The sequence below is a fragment of the Scardinius erythrophthalmus genome (genome assembly GCF_964197995.2).
Source record: "Scardinius erythrophthalmus genome assembly, chromosome: 2".
NCBI classification, from domain to species: Eukaryota; Metazoa; Chordata; class Actinopteri; order Cypriniformes; family Leuciscidae; genus Scardinius; species Scardinius erythrophthalmus.
The window spans coordinates 7,555,380-7,579,016 of NC_138222.1; the positions used below are offsets into that span (position 1 = coordinate 7,555,380).

The 23,637-nt window shown below is 37.5% G+C and overlaps 2 protein-coding genes across 2 annotated transcripts in view; one reads left to right on the plus strand and one right to left on the minus strand.

The window, feature by feature from the left end:
• pkd1l2b (polycystic kidney disease 1 like 2b) overlaps positions 1-15,573 on the plus strand; it is a gene marked incomplete at both ends in the record, with an annotated part of 31,908 nt that extends 16,335 nt beyond the window's left edge. Inside the window, 16 exons of the mRNA XM_081358431.1 lie at positions 10-188; positions 2,020-2,166; positions 2,246-2,445; positions 2,726-2,958; positions 5,578-6,129; positions 6,219-6,321; positions 7,184-7,324; positions 7,405-7,590; positions 7,870-8,200; positions 9,530-9,663; positions 9,743-9,870; positions 11,588-11,748; positions 11,891-12,101; positions 14,301-14,402; positions 14,721-14,852; positions 15,472-15,573. Coding sequence (XP_081214557.1) covers positions 10-188; positions 2,020-2,166; positions 2,246-2,445; positions 2,726-2,958; positions 5,578-6,129; positions 6,219-6,321; positions 7,184-7,324; positions 7,405-7,590; positions 7,870-8,200; positions 9,530-9,663; positions 9,743-9,870; positions 11,588-11,748; positions 11,891-12,101; positions 14,301-14,402; positions 14,721-14,852; positions 15,472-15,573 — 3,042 coding nt within the window. The remainder of the gene's footprint in view (positions 1-9; positions 189-2,019; positions 2,167-2,245; positions 2,446-2,725; positions 2,959-5,577; positions 6,130-6,218; positions 6,322-7,183; positions 7,325-7,404; positions 7,591-7,869; positions 8,201-9,529; positions 9,664-9,742; positions 9,871-11,587; positions 11,749-11,890; positions 12,102-14,300; positions 14,403-14,720; positions 14,853-15,471) is intronic.
• psmd7 (proteasome 26S subunit, non-ATPase 7) lies at positions 13,789-22,060 on the minus strand. The gene is made up of 7 exons (XM_081393998.1): positions 21,827-22,060; positions 20,690-20,781; positions 20,515-20,607; positions 20,286-20,383; positions 18,809-18,889; positions 18,634-18,725; positions 13,789-16,774 (listed from the first exon to the last, which is right to left on the minus strand). The coding sequence occupies exons 1-7, from the start codon at positions 21,898-21,900 to the stop codon at positions 16,318-16,320; spliced, it is 987 nt and encodes a 328-aa protein (XP_081250124.1). The 5' UTR covers positions 21,901-22,060; the 3' UTR covers positions 13,789-16,317.
• Between the last annotated feature and the right edge of the window lie 1,577 nt (positions 22,061-23,637).

Below are 23,637 nucleotides of genomic sequence, written 5' to 3' on the forward strand. Positions count from 1 at the left end.
TCTCTTCAGGTCATAGTAACTCTACAAGGTGCAGAGGGAGAATGTGAGCCCCATCATCTCACTGACCCGGAAAAGCCAGTGTTTGAAAGGGGAGGAGTGGACCTGTTCTTACTGACCACTGCCTTCCCATTGGGAGAGTTGCAGAGCATCAGACTGTGGCATGACAACTCAGGAGATCATCCTGCTTGGTAAAATGGTGTTAAAAGAACAGTTCACCTAGTCCTATAGTCATTGTCTACTCACCTTCACTATTTTTCCTACACACTACACTTTTCGTTCAATTGACTTCCATTCATACACATGTGAATGCGGTAGAAAAGAAACACAAGCTCAAGCGAAGACAATTTCGCTGCTTTCCAAAGTTCAAGTTTGTTAAACTCTGCCCTGCGAATTCGTATCACATGAAGACGTGTGACCAATAGAAGACTGATACGCCACACCGTGAACTTTTCTAGCTGAATTAATCGAACACAAACTTTAAATAAGCAAGATTGCAGTAAATTGGAGTATTTTGCCGACGTTTTGCATTGGGTTGGGGGCGGGGCCAACTTCACACAGTGATTGACAGGGCGGGACCGGCACGTGATCGGCTCAGAATGCATTTTCAAATTGCACATTGAATTTTGCTACATTCATTGCGGGACACTTAATGGAAATGCAATCGCAAGTGTCTTAAATGTGAGTGTAAATGCAATTAAGAAAAAATTACATTTAAATTAGAATTTTGCCACAGTTTTTGTTTGAACATGTTAAACATATCTAATAATTTCTGTAATACTTTTTAATTTTAATTTTGCAACTTATAAAGCGTTAAAATTAGTATTCAATTTACATATTAAAACTAGTGTATGAAATGGCAAATGTAAATTATATAATTGAATTTTCATTTTCATTTTGCACCAAACGTTGCACAAATGTATGGGTAAATTAAAATTGAAATACAGAAATGCATTGCCAATTTACACATTGCATTGTCACTTTGCATATTACATTTCAAATTGAATATTGCTACCCATAAGCTTCCATACTTTGAAATATAGTTAGTGTACTGCACTATTTACTGACAAGCATTTATGATAAACTAAAATTAAGTCCCCATGTAGTCAATAATTGTGTCCCTTAAAACTAATTTTGATCACCAAAATGACATATTTAAAAGTTTTTTCCTTCATCTTCATTTAAAAAAAAAAAAATAATAATAATGCCTTAAAATAGCTTGAATGTAACTCTACACCCTTGCCCCATATGCAGTTCTATGAATATGCAAATTAGCCCCGCCTCCACTCACTCACACCAGCTCAGAGATCCACTGGTTGACGATCACACGTTGATCTGATTGGTTTCAATGTAGTTTGTGTCGTCAGAAACACCAGCGATTTCAAGAGACTGTCTTTGGTTCACTGCAGTTTTGAGAAGAAAATAAAATGTAAAATGGTGTTGACTTATGAATTTGTACACGGTTTGTCTTAAAGCATATTAAAAACACCCCATAGACATATTAACAACATTAAACGCTTGATTTTCACTACGGGGGACTTTAATTTATATTAAATCCTGAATGTCATGTATTTAAATTTGCAATTACACATTTGTAATGATGCAATTTAGTACATTTAAAATATATGAACTTTAAAGTACTATTGAATAACACAGCAGTTAAAATAATAAAGTACTTTACATGTGATTTCACATGTTAGTGAACACATTCAAATAAGTGTACTTCTTTAAAGCACAACATTGATTTCAAATGCACCTTAAAGTAAACATTTTATTTAACATTATTACAAAAAGCATACTTAAAATTGTTTTTAAAGAGATAATCATGTAAGTGGACTCTCGTTAAGTGCACTTGCGTGCCCTATAATTTCATTAAAATTATATTATCTGCAAGTACAGTTTTTTAAACATATACTTTTAAGATTTAAAGTGAACTACAAGTGCACATTCAATACAATTAAGTGCACTTCTTTTTACACCAAGGCTAGCATGTGTTAGAAAAATGCATTTTATATTTCTCAGGTATGTTAACTCAGTGATGGTTGAAGACCTGCAGACTGAGCAGAAGTGGCACTTCTTGTGCAGCTCATGGCTGGCTGTTGACATAGATGATTGCACTGTTGAAAGAGTGTTTCCCGTTGCATCAGAGATGGACATGAAAGGCTTCAGGTGAGTTCACTATCTGGCAGTGCAGCTTTTATAATAAGAATATTTGAAAATGCAACTAAAAGACTTTCCTTTTTTGCAGCAATTTGTTCTTCATGAAGACAACAACAGACTTCTGTGACGGCCACATCTGGTACTCTGTGGTCAGTCGACCCCCCAGCAGTAACTTCACCTGTGTGCAGCGTGTCTCGTGCTGTTTCTCAGTGCTGCTCTGCTCCATGTTGACCAGTATCATGTTCTACGGGATTCCCACAGACCCCACTGAGCAGACAATGGATATGGGTATGATTCAAAAAGTAACGGTTATACTTAATTCACTAAGTCCACTTTAGACATTCTACAACTACATATCAGCTTACTTTCAAGTCTATTCAAAGATTCACTTGTCTTGCCACAATACTGTAATCGTGTCTTTGAATGATGCCAGTTTTTAAAATACTATGTCCTATGATATATGTGAGTAATAAAAAAAAAAGTCATAAATATTTGAACATTTGGATTGATTGACAGCTCTAGTCAAAACGGATGTTTGGTGGGTGTTTGGATTCTCTTTTATCCAAAGGCCCGATTAATTTGACCTGGAGTCAAGTGAAGATTGGCATCCAGAGCTCCTTTATAGTGTTCCCGGTGAACCTACTAATTGTGGGAATCTTCAGACACTCACGTCCCCGAAAAAAGAAGACAAAGAAACAAAAGGCACATAAGCAGCCTGTGCCTCCTCAGATGGAGAAAGAGATCCTGGATGAGACCTTCTCTCCACTTGTTGAGAACTTAACAGTAGATTTCCTTATTAATGTAAGTCCTCCATGTTTAATTAATTATGCACATTATTTTTGTATTCAAAAAGTACAGCATGTTTCAGCAATAGTGATGGTAACAGATGATATTACTTTGATATACAGTATGCCATGTCTACTATATTCATGTATCTACACCCTTAATAATAAAGGGTCTTTAATGGCATTGATGGTTTCATGAAGAACCTTTAACATCTGGAACCTTTCCATTGCACAAAAGGTTCTTTATAGTGGAATAGTTCTTTAGGTTAATAAAATGTTCTTCACACAAAGAAAAAATTGTTCTTTTTAGAACTGTTCACTCAAAGGGGAACATTGGGGAACCAAAAATGGTTCTTCTATGGCATCGAAAACCCCCTTTTGGAACCTTTATTTTCAAAGTGTACATACTGAATAAAAGTAATTTAAAAAATCGTTGACATCAAACCAACATGTGTATACTGTTATTACTTAATGTGTTTATTGCCGCATTATTTTGCCAAAATGTTAATATTTTTCGGGTTAGACTTTATTTTACACATCTTACATTTTCTTGCTATAGTAATAAAATGTACAAATGGCATGTAGTTAAAGGGATAGTTCACCCCAAAATGAAAATTCTGTCAGTAATTACTCACCCTCATGTTGTTCCAACCCCGTAAGACTTTCGTTCATCTTCAGAACACAAATTAAGATATTTCTGATGAAATCTGAGAGATGGATCACTCCTCCATAGGCTTCTATGTAATTGAAACTTGCAAACTTAGAAAGTTAGTAAAGACATCGTGAAAATAGTCCAAGTGACTACAGTGGCTCAACAAGCGACGAGAATATTTTATGTGCGCAAAAAACAACAAAAATAACGACTTTATTCAACTATTCATTTTCGTCTGTGTGGGCCTGAATGAATTCACGTAGTGTAACAGCGCAGCCTTCTGTGTTGTACGTCAGAACGTAGGCTCACTATTGGCCGACGCTGGTCATGTGTGTGATGCGTGTGACATACAACACAGAAGCGCTGCGCTGTTACACTACGTGAATTCATTCAGGCCCACACAGACGGAAATGAATAGTTGAATAAAGTCGTTATTTTTGTTGTTTTTTGCGCGCAAAAAATATTCTCGTCGCTTGATAAACTTATGGTTGAGCCACTGTCGTCCCTTGGACTATTTTAACAATGTCTTTAAAAACTTTTCTGGGCCGGCTAGTTTCGATCCCATAGAAGCCTATGGAGGAGTGAGACAGCTCTCAGATTTCATCAAAAATATCTCAATTTGTGTTCTGAAGATGAACGAAAGCCTTACTGGGTTGCAACAACATGAGGGTGAGTAATTACTGACAGAATTAAAATTTTTGGGTGAACTATCTCTTTAAGTATTATTTCTCAGTACTTAAAGTGTAAGTTGTAGGTTAACCACCACAGCCAATTAATGTGTAAATTAAAGTGCTCTATATGTATATATTTAATTATTTCTGTCTTAAAATGCGTTAAAATAACATTTATTGGGGTTTCTTCAAAGGTAGCGTGTTTTTTCAGTAACTGGTGATGACGTCACAAGAGGAACTCGCAACCCATACTCTGCTAGATTCCTACTGTATTATGGCTATTTGGAGAACGACTGAGGATGTGGGAAACCATCAAATTCTTTATGGACCACAGCCCTACAATTTTTAACCGGTCAGGCGTGAGAGAGGGGAGCCATGGTTATTAATGCTTGGTGTGAGGAGAATGAGTGGAGGGTTAGCCAGGTGTCCCGGTGAGTAACGTTAGCTACGTTAGAGCTAGTGCAACCAGGTGCAAACTTAACCCGGATAATATAACAGAACAAGCAAGTCTTTTCAAAATATTGCCGTCATGTAGAATAGCAAGGAGGGACAACGACTGAAGACAATATTTACTTACAGTAAGTCAGTCCAAATCAGAGCTGCACGTTAGAGATGCACGTCAGGCGCAATCGCTTGTCTCATCGCCGCCTCAAACGTCATGTAGTACCCTTCCTCAATCCACGCGTTATCAATTTCTCACGATTTATTAGCGATGTTTATTGTCAGAAAGAAAAAGAGAGATCGATGTCCCCATCACTGTGTGTGTGTGTGGGCTATCAGCAGTGGAGAGTGTGTGCTGCCGTGAGGTGAACGCGGTTTGTTCAGTGGAACAGCTCGACCCGCGACCGGCTGATCTGACGTGCCTGAACCCGTTTGTTTAGCGAATAGCTTATTCTCATTTCAGGCATGATCACGGTCCCCTTGAAGTCAGCACACACGAGCATGTTTACAATGGAGTTATTTTATCCATAATTTTTTAATCAAATAAAACATACAACCAACTTTTCTGCAGTTATGTAAGGCATCTATAGCTGCTAGCGTACGGTAACTCTTCTAGTGAGTTCCTCTTGTGACGTCACGCCCCATCTAGTGGAAGGGAGCGGGAGCGGTTAAAACCACTGTTAAAAGTGCCAACTTTTCATATTATATCAGCATTTTGGTATAAAAAACAATGGTGGGCAGTTCTTATCTTTATGTTTAATAAACACATTGCATTATCTTCGTGAAAAATTTAACCTGCAACTTACACTTTAAATGTATGATTACACTGTAACAAGGACACCTTAACAAATTTGTAACCGTTTTTCATTAGGACATACAGAGAATCACATACTTGTTTGGAAATGCATTGAGATGCCCCATCCTGAAGAACCCTGATCAGGCAGACGTCAGCACTTTACTGTCAGAGCTGCAGAACCTCATCGAACAACAGCACTTAATACACAAAAACGAAACTTCCTCTGTTTTCTGGGCCTACAGCCATCATCTGTCCAAACAACTTGAAAACTTGGAGGGAGAAGTGAAGCTGCTGGGGCCTTCAGGCTTCTCTAGGCCTGGGTGCTACAGCCAGGTTTTACTGCAGATCCATAGCATGAAGAAACTGCTGGAAAGTTTCTGTTCCTCCAGACCCCTCATTGAGCAGCGGACCTGGAGCTTGAGCCCCAAAAAAGACAGCAGCGGATGGAAGGGTCTGCCCTGGTGGTTTGTGTTTGTGGGTTGGTTTCTTGTTGCAGCCACAAGTGTGATATCAGGATACTTTACCATGTTGTATGGACTTAAATATGGAAAGGATCGCTCGATCAGTTGGATAATCACCATTGCGATGTCCTTCACTGAGAGCCTCTTCTTTACCCAGCCCGTAAAAGTAAAGAGCTGCAGTCTAAATGCTATATATTTGTATTGTATTCACAGTTATGTTTTTTTGACTGCGTAATTGTGCGTTTCATTTGGCAGGTGTTTTGTTTGGCCATTTTCTTTGCATTGGTGGTGAAAAAAATCAATTTTGAGGATGCAGAACTTGTTGACACTTTACATAAGAAAACAACCACTTGCTCAGGTAATTGGAAAATTAGGTATGCGGATCAAATAGCCAATTAATTGTGTTGAATATGCAGTTGTTGTCCTTTAAATCTTAAAGGGATAGTTCACCCAAAAATGTGAATTCTGTCATTATTTACTTACCCTCATGTCGTTCAAAACCCATAAGACTTTCGTTCATCTTCGGAGCACAAATGAAGATCTTTTTAATGAAATCTGAGAGCTTTCTGTCCCTCCATTGACAGCTACGCAACTACCACTTTGGCGCTTTAAAATGTTCATAAAGAGATCGTAAAACTAATCCATATGAATGGAGTGGTTAAGTCCACATTTTCTTAAGAGACACGATCGCTTTTTACGATGAACACATTGAATTTAGGCTTTTATTCACATTTAAACATTGATCAGCGGACATAAACAGAAGCTCAACCGAACCTGCTTGACGCAAGAGAACAAACCTCTTTCTGAAGCTGCGTAACGCGAGAACAAACCTCATTGGTTCTCGCACGTCAAGCGAACATTTTTTGGTCCGTTTACCGCAACTGATGTGTGAGCTGATAATGGTTTAAATGTGAGTTAAAGACTAAATTCAATCTGTTCATCATATAAAACGATCGAGTCTCTTCAGAAAATTTTTAAATTTGTAGATTTCTAAATTTGACTATAGTAATCATGCAATTAATCTAAAGATGTGGTCAAAAAATTACAATCTGTTCATTCTAAAGAATCATAAATTATTTCCATAATAATACTCTTTCTAAAAGTATGCTAAAGTGCACTTGTTTGTCATAGGGGAATGTCTCTCATATTCATTTTAAAGAGCCTAATCAGACCTTTTTTAATCTTTTATTTGTCACATTCAATCACAATCTCTTCAATAGATGGTCTCAATGGAGTGCGACTTGCTAAGAGGGGTTGTACACACAGCTTCTATGAGCCTCCACCTTCCAGTGATATTGAAAAGATTAGGAGAAACATGGTCAAACAGCAGAAAGCACGGGCGCTCATCATGGAGATTTTAGGTAGGAAAAAACAACTGTTCCCGTTCAGCCAATGACTATGTAAAAGAACGGTTTTGCACAGACCTGTATTTCCTTTGCAGTTTTTCTGGGGTTCTTGTGGATGCTGCTCTTGGTGGCATATGGTCAGCGAGATGAAAATGGATTCTACCTCACACAGCACATCCAGCAGAGCTTCAGCAATGGCATTTCAGACAGTATGAACCACAATGATGTGTTCTCCTGGGCTAATACTGTACTTCTTAGTAACCTGTTTGGAAAATATCCAGGTAGTTCTATTATCTTGATATGTCAAGAATATCTCAGTGCACAAAAATCGTCTTTAATTTGTATTTAAAGTATTCCTGGGCCATCAGATCTACTGTATAAGGACTCCTAATAGATTGGTTTCCTTAAAATCTTCTTCCCAGTTTATACTATCCAAATAGTAGTGGAAAAAAAAAATTATATGTATCAGGAGGATCGCAAGAGCTTTAGTTTAAACCCGTTAAGCTCCAGTAAATATCCACATTATTGACTGATGTGTTTACTTCATTTTCATTTCCAAGGCTTTATAACGGATGGAAACTCAAAACTTGTTGGCGGTGCTCGTCTTCGTCAAGTTAGGGTGACGAGAGACTCTTGCAAGATTGCTAAGTTCATGCGTCACGATGTTCCCCACTGCAATGCCCCTTACTCTTGGGAAAATGAGGACATGGGCTCTTACGGTCCAGGCTGGGAAGAGTTTAATTTTGTAAATGGCTCTGAGGACAGCGTCACAGCTTGGCAGTACCAAAGCCAGTCCACGCTCAAAGCAGTCCCCGTTTGGGGTATGATTGCACTTTATAGAGGAGGAGGCTATGTTATGGACCTCGGTTCTGACCTGCAAAACGCAAGCAGGTGAGTAATCGCATAAATATGACCGCCATTTTAGTTTTAGTGGCTGCGTCTGAAATCGCATACTCTCTTGGGTAGGTACTTTTTTTGAATAAGTGCTTCACGACCACTAAAAAAGTATGTTCTATACACTGCCCCGCCAAAAAAAAGTTGATGTTTGGATTTAAGCAAATGCTTAAGAGTCTATGATTGGATCATTATTGCAGTGATTATTATGTTTCTAGCATGTTATATGTTTGGCAACAGTTCTTCTAACCCTAAATGATGGAGTGTGTAGCATTTCATTTATTTAATAACCATGTAGGAAGTCACATCATGGCCATATTCCAGGATGACAATGTCAAGATTCATCAGGCTCAAATTGTGAAAGAATGGTTGTGAGGAGCATGAAGAATCATTTTCACACATGAGTCCAGACCTTAAATTCATTGAAAGTCTTTGGGAAGTGCTGGAGTAGACTTTACAGAGTTCGACTCTTGCATTGTCATTACAAGATATTGACCAAAATGATGGAAATAAATGTTGAGATGTTATTTCCATCAAGAGGTACATTCATTTTTGGTCAAGATCTTGAACTGACAATGCAAGAGTCAATCACTCTGTAAAGTCTATTCCAGCACATCCCAAAGAATACATTCGCCATGTTGTCATTATCATGTGACCCACCAGTGTCAGTTGTGTCGCTTCACCTCCATTCGTAAATCCTCTATTGTGGCCTCATGGGATAGTAAAGTGTCCATCATATGCACACTTCAGAATCTCACCGGAAGTATTAGGTCAATCGAGTACTTTTTGCCCACTCTTTTATGAGTTCTGTGAATTTGGAAATACTTATTTTTTTACATACTGTTTTTCGCCTAATATATAGTAGGGAACTGTGCTATTTTGGATGCAGCCAAGGACTCACTATTAGGTGACTCTCAATGCACACTGAATTAGGATAACAGAAAGTATTATTACAGAAAAATGAAACCTTTTACCTTTAAAGCCCTGCCCGTTTTGTTTCAAGATGCACACTAGTAATGTTTTTTTTTCTAAGGCATGTTTATAAAAGCTACTTAAATGTCCTAATTGAACTAAGATCTAATCCTGGCTTAATCTAAACCATGTCTGTGTAACCATGCCTACATATAATGATGTATTAAAGCCCTACTTGAGTGGGTCTAAAAAGCACTCTAAGGTTTAGCTAATTTTCATTGAGTTGCACTTAAGTATATTCTTTTAAAGTCTATTATTTACATAATAAATACTCTGTTTAAAAGTATACTTCTCTTTCACAATGGTTTATTTTATGCATACTTTCCTAATGACATGCTTCCCTTCATCCAACAGGAAGCTTCAATATCTATTTGACTCCACCTGGTTGGATATGTACACAAGGGCGGTTTTTATAGAGTTTACGGTGTACAACGCTAATGTCAACCTGTTCTGCATTGTCACGCTGATTCTGGAAAGCACTGCAGTGGGTGAGGAAAAGGAACAATCATTCCCATTTATATAAAACCATCATGTTTTATTGCAAAGCTGACATTTCTTATTTTTCAGGCGCATTTCAGTTTCGCAGCATGGTGCAGAGTGTGCGTCTCTACCAGTCCACAGGTGGCTTTCAGTCGTTTCTCATGGCGTCTCAGGTCTTTTACTTCCTCTTCATCCTCTACTACATGTTTTTGCAGGTCAGCTCTCCGAAAGCATAATTACATTGAAATTTTAAAGGAATAGTTCACACCAAAATGTTTTATTCTTTCATCATTTGCTCACCCTCAAGTTTTTCCAAAACCGTATGACTTTCTTTCCTCAGTAAAAATACAGGTTCCAAAAGGGGGTTTTAATAATCATTTTGAGTTAACCAAAGAACCTTTCAGTATTCAGTTCTTAAAATAACTTTTTTTTCTAAATGTGAAGAACATTTTAATAATCTAAAGAACCTTTTTTCACTATAAAGAACCTATTGTGCAATGGAATGGTTCTATGGATGTTAAAGGTTCTTCATGGAACCATTGATGCCAATAAAGAAGCTTTATTTTGAAGAACACAAGAGCATGCAAAGTGAAGCGTGACCAGGGGCTGTCAAGCTCCAAAACTGATAAAAAGAAACCATAAAAGTAAACCTTCTGACTTGTGCACTATATTTCATCTCCTCTTAAGCCATTCATCAGCTTTTCGCAAGGAACAAACTGAAATATTTGGAATGTAGTGCAGAGATTTTTGACTTTTAGGATTCCTTTTTTATTATTTTTGGAGCTTGACTGACCATTCATTTTCTTTATATAGAAAAGAGTAGCTTAAAGAGCATGTCTAAACATTAGGGGTGTAAAGGTACATGTATTCGTCCCAAATCGTCATGGTACGGACTTAACGGTTCAGTCAGAGGACGAATACAGTCAGTCACACGCGATCCAGTCCAGAAGGGGGCGCACGTGGTAATGCAACACTGTTTGCTAACCGCCAACACAGGAAAAAGCAGAAGAAAAAGAGAAACAATCCAAAACAAGAGTTCAGATGGCACGCAAGACCTTGCTAGTAGCCCACACGCTGAGTTTCAATTCATTTTTGTGACATGCTCCACAAACTTCAAGGAATGGAAACTGGGATGGCAGAAAGCAACATCTGTTTGATTTCTTTATTTTACAAAAGCACAATCTTTTTTTTTTTTGTGAGTGTGCACCTATAAAAATAGACCCTTTACAGTTTTGAAAGCTGTCTTACACTTATCTGTATGACAATAAACAACAGAGTATTTTAAGTTGTTTCCACCGTTATAATGATTTGTGTCGTGGAAGTCTCACTACTACAGTCCATGCAGTGATGAAATACGCGTGTCCTGGAAATGGAAGTATCTTGTTCCGCTTCTCTCACTTTTTTCTCCTTCCGTCTTTCCATCTTTCCGTGAAATAGAAAAAATATTCTATTTATTTTGTACTTTAACACGAGATGCTTTTCAGTTTTGTAGCTGATTATGACCTTTTGTTTTTTATCAGCCCTACAAAAAATTATAACCTATGCAAGAGTGCATTATGTTTACTGCTTAGTGCTTAATACACTAAAGGAGGCTTAACTGTACCAACTACTTTAGGGGGGACTAAATGCTTGGTGGATCAAACTGTAATTTGCACTACTGTTTGTTCAAAATAAATGAAAAGAAACCTAGCATTGGGGATTTGTTGCTTTTCCCCTGTTGTACCGTACTAGTATCAAACTGTGACACCAAAACTGAGGTATGTACCGAACCGTGACTTATGTGTACCGTTACACCCCTACTAAACATCTCCTTCTTTTGTTTTATAGAATAAAGAAGTACTTAAATAAATAATGATAGAAATTGAACTTTTGGGTGAACCGTTCCTTAAACTGCAATGCTCATATAAACCATTCACATTTGTGGATGAACAGGGAAAGCTGTTGAAGCGGCAGAAATGGGCATACTTCAAAAACAAGTGGAATCTGTTAGACCTGGCCATCATCATTTTAAGTTGGAGTTCATTATCAGTGTTCATCAAGAGAACAGTGCAGGGAGACCAAGATATTGAATACTACCAGAAACACAAAGATCAGTAAGTAGATTTTTTCTTTTCTTTCTAATGTTTCGATATGAGCATGAACTGAACATCCCACGACCCTACATAGGACAAGCGGTTTGGAGAATGGATGGATGGGTAAACTGAACATGTTAAAAATGCTATTCCTGTCTTTTAGGTTTCCCAGTTTCCATGACACAGCTGTCATAGATGCTACACTGGGATATCTCATGGCTTTCTTGGTTCTTCTGGCCTGTGTGAAACTCTGGCATTTGCTGAGACTCAACCCTAAACTACACCTCATCACCTCCTCCCTGCAGCGGGCATGGAACGAAATGTCCAGTTTCATTGTGGTTATCTTCATTATCCTCGTGGCCTATTCTCTCTCTGTAAGGGGCAACAACTTTTTTACTGTCAATAACGGTTTAAAGTCAACATGAAACAGAAGTTGTGATAGTCTTTTCTTCCCAGTTGGGCTGTATATCCGAGTGAAACGGCCTCTTGAATGAGAAAAAATGTAGGGTAGAGTTGTCAAAAGTACTGACTTCGGTACCAAGTCGTTACTGAAACTTAAAAAATTTGACGATAACAACATTTCCCTCTAGCATTTTGAGCACTGTTAAACAAAATCTTAAACACCTCTGATTGGCCATTGTGTTGACGTGTTCAACATATGTCTCTGATTGGCCATTGTGTTGACGCGTTCAACTCTGATTGGCCATTGTGTTGATGCGCTCAACATACAGTATATGTCTGTGATTAGTTACAATGATCAACAATGACATATTTGATTGCTTACATAGATACACACGGGAGCATTTAAAAGTAGGTGTCTATCAGCAGATTCCTATTATATCCGCTGATAGACGGATCCGCTTATAGACGCCGCTTTCAAACGCTTCCGCGTGTACCCGTGTAACGGTACAGATCCACTTTTGCAACACGACTGAAGCGTGGTGTCGAACGCCTCCCCTCATTTGTACGTTGATGGGCATTCCTCAAGTTTACCGCTATGGATGTGGTTTTGAGCCAGCGGCTCATGATTCGCCCAGTCTCCATGTGCTCTACTTCTGTTGGATAGTCGCGTCACGTTCAACGGATTCATTTGCATAAAGATGGGCATAAGTCAGCTTTTTTCCAAATGCTGTGCCATCTTCCAGGGATGCTATGCGGGCGCGTTAAAGTCGCTTGACGTCACCCATAGGAATAAAGTGGAGTGTGGCGCGACAGAAGCGCTCGATGAAGAGCGTCAAAGACGACATGATTTTGAAGTGTTGATCATTGTAACCAATCACAGACATACATGTTGAGCGCGTCAACATAATGGCCAATCAGAGGTGTTTAAGAATCCATTCAACAGTGCTCAAAATGCAAAAGAGAAATTCTGGTGTAAGGCCCGCTATATTGGTCCAAATGCCGGTTCGCCAATACACTGGGAAGGTATCACATGTTCTGTCCACACTCATGCAAAGTATTGGTTGGTTAAATTTGTAATACATTAATCATATGTATTTACTCGTTAATTCATCTGACTCCATAAATGAAAGGTTTTAATAACATCTGTGCCTCACTAAAAGTGAGCGAATGTATGACTATTCCTTTTAACCATTAAGAGAGAGAGAGAGAGAGAGAGAGAGAGAGAGAGAGAGAGAGAGAGAGAGAGAGAGAGAGAGAGAGAGAGAGAGAGAGAGAGAGAGAGAGAGAGAGAGAGAGAGAGAGAGAGAGAGAGAGAGAGAGAGAGAGAGAGAGAGAGAGACCACCTATTCCATTCGTGTCCAGCAAAGAAGAGCCCAGAGAGAGGGAGCACACCTTCCTTTATTCTCTCTTGACCTATTTTTTACAGTCTATGCTCTTGACCAGGTGACATGGGGGATGGGGGAGACCACCCTCAAATGGCTTCTATTCAACGAAAGGGGGGTTGCCTTATCTGGCCTTATCTCTAAATCAGTTTTCTCTAAACCTTATTTCCTTTTATTTTATCTATCTGGATATGATATATCTGTACCACTCACTTTGAGACATTTCAAATGACACCAAAACATAACAGTCAATGTTAAATATTCACACTAGTCAAGTCAAGTCAAGTCAAGTTTATTTATATAGCGCTTTTCACAACACAGGTTGTATCAAAGCAGCTTCACAGTAATAAATTAGAACAATACATCAATGTTTGTTTCTAGTGGAACGTCTACGTTCGGTAATGCTGATCAATAGTATCGTTGATTGATTAATTTAATTAAATATCCCCAAATATCCCCAACTGAGCAAGCCAAAGGCAACACTAGACCATGTTCTTGTGTGAGTTCCTGAGTTGTTTTCTGAGAGGAAGTGAGGCCGCAGGGGGGAGGTCTATAGATCGGGCCTCGACCAGTATTTTCAGTCTTACACTGGTATCGTCACATTTTTTAAATTTTAGTTCTTTTTGACAACTCTAGGCAGGACATGAGTTTGTTTGGATGGTTTCGTTTTGCTATTGGTTGATTGGTTGAGTGACAGGTTGTCCCAGGTAAATACATCAGACTTCCATTTTGGGTGTATTTCAGTCATTTTTTTAAAAAGGTTTAATACCATTTATCTGTTTTCGATAGTGCAATCTAATATTTGGATGGAAGCTGTACTCATACAAAACGTTCCCAGATGCGCTCAAGACAATCTTCAGTTTGCAGTTTGGCTTGTTCAATTATGATGAGGTATGTAAAATCATTTACCGGCCAAGACTGGGATAGTAACACAGAAAAGCTGGTAAATTACTTAACATGAACTAACAATAAACAATTATTCTACAACATGAATTAATTTTAGTTCATGTTTACTAATACAGTTTTAAGACCAAAAGTTGTATCTGTTAACATTAGTTAATGCACTTTGAACTGACACGAAGAACATTTTTATTAACTAACATTAACAAATGCTGTAAAGTATATGTCTCATTGTTATTTACTGCGTATGTTACCAAATGAGACCTTATTGTAAAGTGTTACCGAAAAGCTTTTGCTTTATCTCTACAGGTGATGGAATCTGATCCCGTGCTCGGCGCTCTCATCATCTCCACTTGTGTCATCTTCATTACGTTTGTGATTCTGACCCTCTTTGTCTCAGTCATCCTTGAGGCGTTCAGTGAAGAACAGCAGGATCACCAGGTGTTATACTAGTCACTTTCATATTTCAGTCTAACTAACAACTGATACCGAGTAACTACTGTTAGCTGCATTTACACTGCAAGTCTTGATGCCCAATTCCGACTGACTTTATCTTCTTTTAAAAGTGACCCATATCATATATCTGCATTTACATTATATACTTGGTGGAACAACCCAAGGTAGACGTCGCATCGATTTGCAATGGATGCAGACGAAATGAGAATACAATCTTTTGCTTTCCACATCATCTTTAAAGGTCAGCAAAACACTGAGTTGAGCCTTCGTCTTCCATTGCTCCGTTGAAAAGAGTCATGTGATCGCGATTCATTCGCCTCCATCACTTTCAAATGCACGTAACAGTTTCATATTAGATTTATTTCGACATATGAATGAGGCCTGAAACCGATCTGAGAATATCGCAATCCATGTGCTTTTTTCCTGCTTGTACGTTCATGGGTCGTATCTGATCCGTTGGGAATTGGGAACCATGTAATGTAAAGGCCTTAGTCTACACTGGTCAGCCAGAACATTAAAACCACTGACAGGTGAAGTCAATAACATTGCACGTACCAAATATGGTTTAAGTTTTATTAACAGAAATTACTCTTCTGATCCTCAGCCTTCTGAGGAAGAGGAAATCGTCGACCTGATGTTGGTGAAGATCCTCAGTCTTTTTGGGATCAAATGTAAGAAGAAAGAAGCAGAAGAAATTCATCAGTGACAAGAATACCTAGTCCTTCCTTATTGGCCTGTGCTCCTCAGAGGATTGCATGTGCAAACTGACCTTCTGCATTTTCTCTTCAGTTTCTTAATCAGCACAAAGAAAATTAATTTCAGTATCTCTGCTGAATTTTAACTTAAAAATAACTCTGCTTCAACAATAACATGGCATTTTTGGTCAAACTTAAATTTTTTTCAGGAAAAGCTAAATGTACTTTTTTAGAGCACATTATTTCTGTTCTTTTATAAACTAGTAAGGAAAAACGCATTTGAATAAACACTACAGTAGACATGTTTTGAGTGTGCTTTTGTGAACTTGTAACAGACTGTGAACAAAATAAAACAGGTTAGGCCACAGGAGCTTGTTTTACTGCGGTTTATGATAAAAAAAAAGAAAGAAGAAATCTCATCCGTGTAAATACAATGACACAATGACATGGCTGCAGTTGGGCTTTGCTGTAACACTGGACACTTGTCTTGATATTCTGATGGTCTAATAATGGTACTAATATAAACGTAAATTGGTCAACCTTGATCAGGACCAAAACATCAAGAAAGAAAAGAACATTTGAAATGAATTTCTTTCTCTCTTTTAATCACAACAGAATATAAGTCCTTTATATCAAAAAGACAGACACAATGGCCGATTTAGCCTGGAGCTTGTTAAAAGAGGCGGCAAAGAAACGCAGACTTGCTCCTTTATTCAGCCAAGATTGTGTAAGCCCAAGTTCATGCCAGTTCAGGTTTATTTCTTTTCCTTTTTGTCATCTTTCTTGGCTGCAGCATCTCCCTTCTCCTTGTCTTTGTCCTTATCTTTATCCTTCTCATCCTTCTTCTCTTTCTTGCTGTCATCTTTCTCTTGGCCCTCTTTCTTTTCTGCATCACGGTTGGCGATTTTGTTATTGATGAGATTGTGGAGCGCCACTACCGAGCGGATGAGCGAGGCCAGATAGACCACAAGCATCTGGTCGTTGGTCTTGAGGTAGAAGGCCTTGACGAACTCCAGCAGGTTGACATCAGGCAGCAGATTGAACACGTCCTGCAGCTGATAAATGATCTGGTGATTGATGGGCAGTTTTCCGGTCGCAACCTTCTCTAGGTAGCTCTTGATATCCAACAGCTTGGAGTTGAGCCCTTTCAGGCCGTGCACCTGATTGGTGATGCGTTGTGACAAAGTGCCAACTGTTGTGTCCTTGATATCACTGCAAGAAAGCATCATGAGAATAAATAAACTAGGTTGCTTACTTAGAGATGATTTAAAGTGCCCCTATTATGCCATTTTAAAGGTTCCTAATTTTAAGTTGGAGGTCTCCTACAATAGTTTACATGCATCCAAGGTCAAGACAACACAAATTTTCTCCTAATATACATTGCAGCATCAACTTTCTTCTCATAGTGTCTGAAACCATTTGATAAAAGATTCAGTCTCTCTAAACCCCTTCTTTCCAAGAGCCTACTCTGCACTGATTGGTCAGATGGCCCAGTCTGTTGTGATTGGTCGACCGCTTACAGTGCGTGTTGGAAGCTAAACAACCATTAACATATCTAAACTTCAGCTCTGGATCTTTCTCATCACTATGGGTGTGCCGGTTTGAGAATATTTGTGTAGTGTTCAACGTTGTTATCGATAGAGATACGCGGATGGGGTATTATTTCATCCGCACCAAAATTCAACCAAATTTCAAAGCCGCACCCGCCTGCCATCCGCTGATTGTTTTGCGGTCTATGGATGATGCAATGCTCTGCTGATGGGAGCCGCAAGAAAGCTCTTGTCTGTTCTAAAAAGGATGCAGCAAAGCTATTTAATGCTAATGTATGAGGCATAGGCCTACACTGAGTTTCATTCATTTACGATGAGATGCGCTCTAGTTCACAATGCAATGCAAGTGAACGCGGCGCACCGGCGCCTCCATGTCACGGTTATTATATTGTCTCTATATTTATTAAATACATGCAATTGGATGATAAAACATTTATTAAAATTAAGATACAATCTGTACAAAACGCAATTCGCTTTAAAGAAAGGCTTTCTACCAAGAAAAACTTAATGAAGTGGTAAAAATCATGTCTGACGATTTACAAAACAAAACTTGCGTTGGTATTTGGCAAAGAATCATATACAGTTGGAAATGACGTTAGACCATTAATGACATAGACTGTTAACAATTGTTTTTAATTAGTATTTAAACATTCTCTATGATACATTTTTTTTGTAAAAAAATATTTTAATAACACGGTTTTGGCGGTTATAGAGATCTAATGACAGTGTTCAACTATAACCGTCAGTCTCACGGTTATATACTAACCGTCACACCTCTACTCAGCACTTGCATAAACAGCGACAAACAATAACAATGGCGTATCGATATACCAGCGCGAGTCCTCATCTTTGAAAGTGCAAGCAAAGTGGATTTGCTTTTGCAGCGCAGAAAATACTGTCTTCTAACAACACGAAGCAAACTCTTCCAAGTCTTTCAAAGTTTGCAGACCTTTTACATTCACAAACAGCTACACTATCTTACACTACATGAAAGGTAATATGTGACCCTGGATCACAAAACCAGTCATAAGTCGCATATTTGTGGCAATACCTAACAATATACGGTATATTTGTGGCAATACCCAACAATATATTGTATGGGTCAAAATTATTGATTTTTCTTTTAGGCGAAAAATCGTTAGGATATTAAGTAAAGATCATGTTCCATTAAGATATTTTGTAAATTTCCTACCGTAAATATATAAAACATTTATTTTTGTGAGTGAATGCAGCACAATCGCGAACATAAATGGACAACTTTAAAGGCGATTTTCTCAATGTTTAGATTTTTTTGCACCCTAAGAGTCATATATTAGTTGTATATAGGCCAAATATTGTCCTATCCTAACAAGCCATACATCAATGGAAAGCTTATTTATTCAGCTTTCAGGGCAACAAATTGACCCATGTGACTGGTTTTGTGGTCCAGGAACCCATTTCTAAAAAAGCATAATAGGGGCACTTTAATACATGTAAAATGAATCAGATAATCATTAATGTACAAGTTTGTCTCCGTCTTACCGCAACAAATGCTCTACACCCACTTCCTCCGCCTCCTCCGCTCCGATCTCACTGGTCACATGTTCAAACGTCTTGGAAGTGGGAGTTCCGTCCTTCAGCAAAGAATAAATGTCAACCATTAGCATGAAAGACACAAACATAACTTAATGTATAAAAGAACTGTACAAATACTTACATCATGCACTTCCTCCACTGAGATGTAAGCTTCAGTTGGCAATCCCAGGTCTTTGGGTTTCACATCAATAATGACTAAAACCTTTAGGAAAATACAAAGGATTTTAATAAGATTAAAGGTGCTATATGTAAGAATGACAACCAGTGGTTGAAATAGGTACTGCAGTCCTAATTCAAAATATCAAAGATCGCTGTTTCCCCCGCCCCCTCCTCACGCTCACGTGGGTTGCCAGTTTGAGGACACGCAACAGAAATGAGCGCAACTGACAACGAAAGCCGAGGACACTAACAGACTGTAAGTTAATGAGTTGATTTATCTGCGTTTTAATATGCTCTCGTTCATAGAGATTTTTAGATGGATATCGAGGTTTTGTGGAATCTGCGATCTCAGACCCAGTTTGTTTGATGGCTGCAATACGCTGTGTTTCCTGCTAATCGGCATCCCGGTGTGTCGAAATACTATTGAGTGAACTGGCAATGGATGAGATCACACAGACCAACACAAAAAACGTATTTTCAAATAAACGAGTATGTGAACTTTGTGCATATTTCCTAAATATCTGCAAACATATGGTATTTTTAAGCTTTAGTAGAGTAAAAAAAGTTACAAACAGCACCTTTAAATAAAGCCGTTTCTCCTGTATGGTGGGCTAGTAACCTCATGAAACATGTCAAGAATATGTACAGGATACATTTCAACCCAAAATCAGAAGAAAAATAGGAAATTATATTTGGCGTAAATAAAATTAAGCCTATTTTTGTATTGTGGCGTTTTCATTACATTTAAATCCTCTGCCAAACTGCATTAATGTAAAACAAATAATAACAATAGGTAATATAAGACTTAAATCGAGACTTATACATCATAGTTATATGTGTTGAACTGCCTGTAATTCAAGCATTCAGAAAAATTGTATGTAATGAGAATCACTATCGAGAATGACAGTGGAAATAAAATAAAAAAAAACACAATGCAGACAAAGTTAATAGTACTAAAACAAAGATTTTGTTTATATTTGTATTAATAAAAAAATAAACAAAAATATTATTACAGATAAAGATATTACTAAAGATCGGCATCAGCCGATAATCACATTCTATGACTCGGTTGGTAGTCATTAAATTTGGCCGATCTCACGAACCGATCGCAATTTGATGACGTAAAACTAAAACGTTTGCGTCAGATGAGGCTTATGCACCACATTTTGCTTTGTAACTTCACGAAACACTAGTAAACCATGGTAAATTAATTGCACATCTTCATTTAGAGCACTTAATTCTGACCGGTGCATCCCTAGATATTACAGATAAAAAGATAGAATATTTTGCATTAAATATTTATTTTAAAAATGTATATAAAATAAATATTATTTGTATAATTGCATGCTAAATATATCTGTTTTTAATTTTAGAATGAAACATTACTCAACCCAGTACAACTAAGCTAATACACTATTAAAATAAACAGTATTACATACCGAATTGGAGCAGTACTGTTTCATGAGCTCATTTATGGCAATATCATTCTTGTGCAGCTTTGGGCCCGTGTGGTACCACCCGACTATTCGCTCCCGTGCTAGAATTGAAAGAAACAATACCTCTATTAGACCTGGCATATGAGGTCATGTTCTATAACAATGACATAACAGATTATATAAAGTATTACATTGGTTATTGATATGTGCATAGTCAAGCAATGGATCTTACCATTGACTTTCTTGAACATGCCGTACATATTCTCCAGATAGTCGTGGTCGAGGAACCAAACTGAATCATCCTTGTCGTCCTCATCAAAAGGCACTGGCACACAATTACTAAACATTACTTACATTATATTTCAACGGGAAAGAAATGCATTTTACACCAAGAGACGCAAACATACCAGCGAAGCTGTTGGACACATCAAGCACTTTCTTATGCCATGAACCCAGCAGAACACCAACAACTCGCTTCTGACTGCCAACTTTACCGATCCTACCAAACAAACACAAGATTTACAAACAATACAAAAAATAGACAATGTTTTTGAATGTATAAATGTATGGCTCTTTGAATATATAAGCTGTTTCAGATCATGTACAACACTTTAGAAATCTGTTCAGAAAGCTTTGTTTATTCTAGAATCTATACTAATATGTGACAAAACCAGTCATAAGTCGCATGGGTATATTTGTGGCAATAGCCAACAATACATATTATGGGTCAAAATTATTGATTTTTCTTTTATGCCAAAAATCATTAGGACATTAAGTACAGATCATGTTCCATGAAGATATTTAGTACATTTCCTACCGTAAATATATAAAACATGTATTTTTGTGAGTGAATGCAGCATAATCTTGAACATTAATGGACTTTAAAGGTGATTTTCCCAATGTTTCGATTTTTTGCACCCTCAGATTTCAGATTTTCAATAGTTCTATCTCGACCAAATATTGTCCTATCCTAACAAACCATACATCAATGGAAAGCTTATTTATTCAGCTGATATAAATCTCAATTTAAAAAAAATGGCCCATATGACTAGTTTTGTGGTCCAGGGTCACATATAGATAGATTTTTGTCATACAGCAAGTTATGTATCGCAATAAATGAAGCACATACTACAACACACAAAAAACGAGCAATACTTTGGTTCAATATCGAAATTATTATAGTAGACTATTAAATTATAGTGTGTGTATTGAATTTTCATTGTTGGATAGCTTACAGCCCTTCTTTGCGAATAAAATTATCTGTAAGTTAGCATGTTAATAATCATACCTGACTCACAGATATCTGTGCCTTATTACAAGACGAGATATTAACATAAACTTTAATGTTATTAAGTTCAGCCGATATGCGCCACCATAATACCCCTCAATGAATAAACACTTAAAATGTTGAATCTTTTCATGTTTTTACTACAGACTGTGACTGCATCCAGTTAGCCTTTAGCTTGCAGCAGCTAATTTCATTGACACATAATGACAGTGAGTTAACAGTTTTACCACAGCAACTCCACAACACTCATATTTACCTGTTAAAATGGTCCACGACACTCAGTAGCACCAGGGGATGAACGACGACCCTTTCTACCGCTAAGTCCGGCATTTTCACTTAATAAATCCGAACACTTGTATGAAAAAATATTGTTTTTCTGTTGCTCAGCACGCCAGTTTCATGGACGCTGCGCCGCTTGTTCCGCTTCTGCTTCGTGTGTGTTTCCCACAGTGGCGCTTCAGCGTGACGCACACGAGCGCCCTCTGGAGTGGAGGAGGAATTACACCCTTTCATCTAAAATCAAGACGAGCAATGCAATATGACAATATATTAACTTAGATACAATAAATGTGCTATCACGAAAACATTCAGTATGCTTTTTATCTGTGAATGCATGGGCGTTGTAATCTGTTTGGTTTGCTTATATTATAGCGCTCATTTAGACACCAGATGGCGCTGTTTATTCTGTTTATTGTTACTTTTTAAATTTCTTAATTTGCTTATTTAATTGAGAGTCATCAAGTTAATTAATTCTAGTCAATTGATATATGTACTAACAAATCCATTGGAGTCTCTCTAAAATCAAATAAAAAGTGTCAATAATTCCAGCATGATATATTTGTAAATAGAGGGCAAATGATTTACGCTGTTCTGATATCGCCTTATGAATCATCGTAGAATGACCTTAATGTTTGCTCGATATGTCCGTTGTAGAGTAATAAATCACTGTGAGGTCTAAGAAGTTATAAATCTAGTACAGATAAAATCATACAGGGCTATAAAAAATATAGGTCCATGACCCTTCTGAATATTTTGTCAAATTTAATTTCATAGTAGCCTAATTATAAGTTGACCCCACAAATTTTGTGAACTTTGAGAAGTAATATTGCGGTGAGGTCTGAATGTTAAATGGGTTCTGTGAGAGATCCATGAAAGACAACTGACAACATATCATACGCTAAATGTCACGTAGGAATATAAAGAGGTATTATGTAGTTATAATGACTATAACCCATGTAGCTTTTCTGATGATTAGTCAATGATTAAACAATTGTAAATCTGTCTTTGATCAGCAAATATCATTTGCTTTGCAGATTTATAAGCAATAAACTCAATTTATAATGATACAATGCTGTATTATAATTCATTTATTAATAGCTGTAAAAATGTCAAATGTCAATGTCAACTACTGCTTACATCATCATTTCAAGGCTTTTTAAACTTTCATGAGGTCAAGGTTTGTTTCGACAAGCTTTTCTTGTTAACAATTACTGTAAGATTTCAGTCAGATTGAATTGTATTATTCCTAATTCGATCCTGTTTGCTTCCTCAAATCAAATTCAGGCATTCTCAATTTAACTCTGAATGGTGCACCTTAAAATGCATAGTTCACCCAAAAAGTAAATGATGACAGAATTTTAATTTTTGGGTGAACTAGCCCTTTAACATCCATTGTGTGAGGACAATAGTGAATCTGCTGAACATGAATCATGTGTCAGGCTGCCAAACATTGTGTCAAACAGTCCTCACAGCCTGCGCTGTCCCTAGACAATAATGGCTTAATTTTTCCCAAGAACATCACTGGCAATGGCATGACCCTTCACGGACAACGATTGGGTTCTTTTGTTAAACATGTTTGTTTTTCTAAGAAACATGTTCCACGAACATTTGATGAGCAAAAATGGGTACCACATTACTTCTAATATGTTGTCTTTACAATATTTACTGCATTATTTACTTACTGTAGATGTTGTAAGTAAAGCATAGGCTACACTTTAAAAGCACAGCTTAATTCAGTGTTATATTGTTTTGAGTAAAATGTACTTGAAACAGAGTATTGCAAAGTAC

What these genes read in the sequence shown, in the direction of transcription:
- psmd7 (XM_081393998.1), bottom strand. Translation starts at nt 21,900, where the DNA reads ATGCCGGACTTAGCGGTAGAAAGGGTCGTCGTTCATCCCCTGGTGCTA. An exon ending in GTCGTGGACCATTTTAACAG is followed by an intron (nt 20,782 to 21,826) that starts GTAAATATGAGT and finishes TTTGTTTGGTAG; the next exon opens with GATCGGTAAAGTTGGCAGTC. An exon ending in AACAGTACTGCTCCAATTCG is followed by an intron (nt 18,890 to 20,285) that starts GTATGTAATACT and finishes ATTTTCCTAAAG; the next exon opens with GTTTTAGTCATTATTGATGT.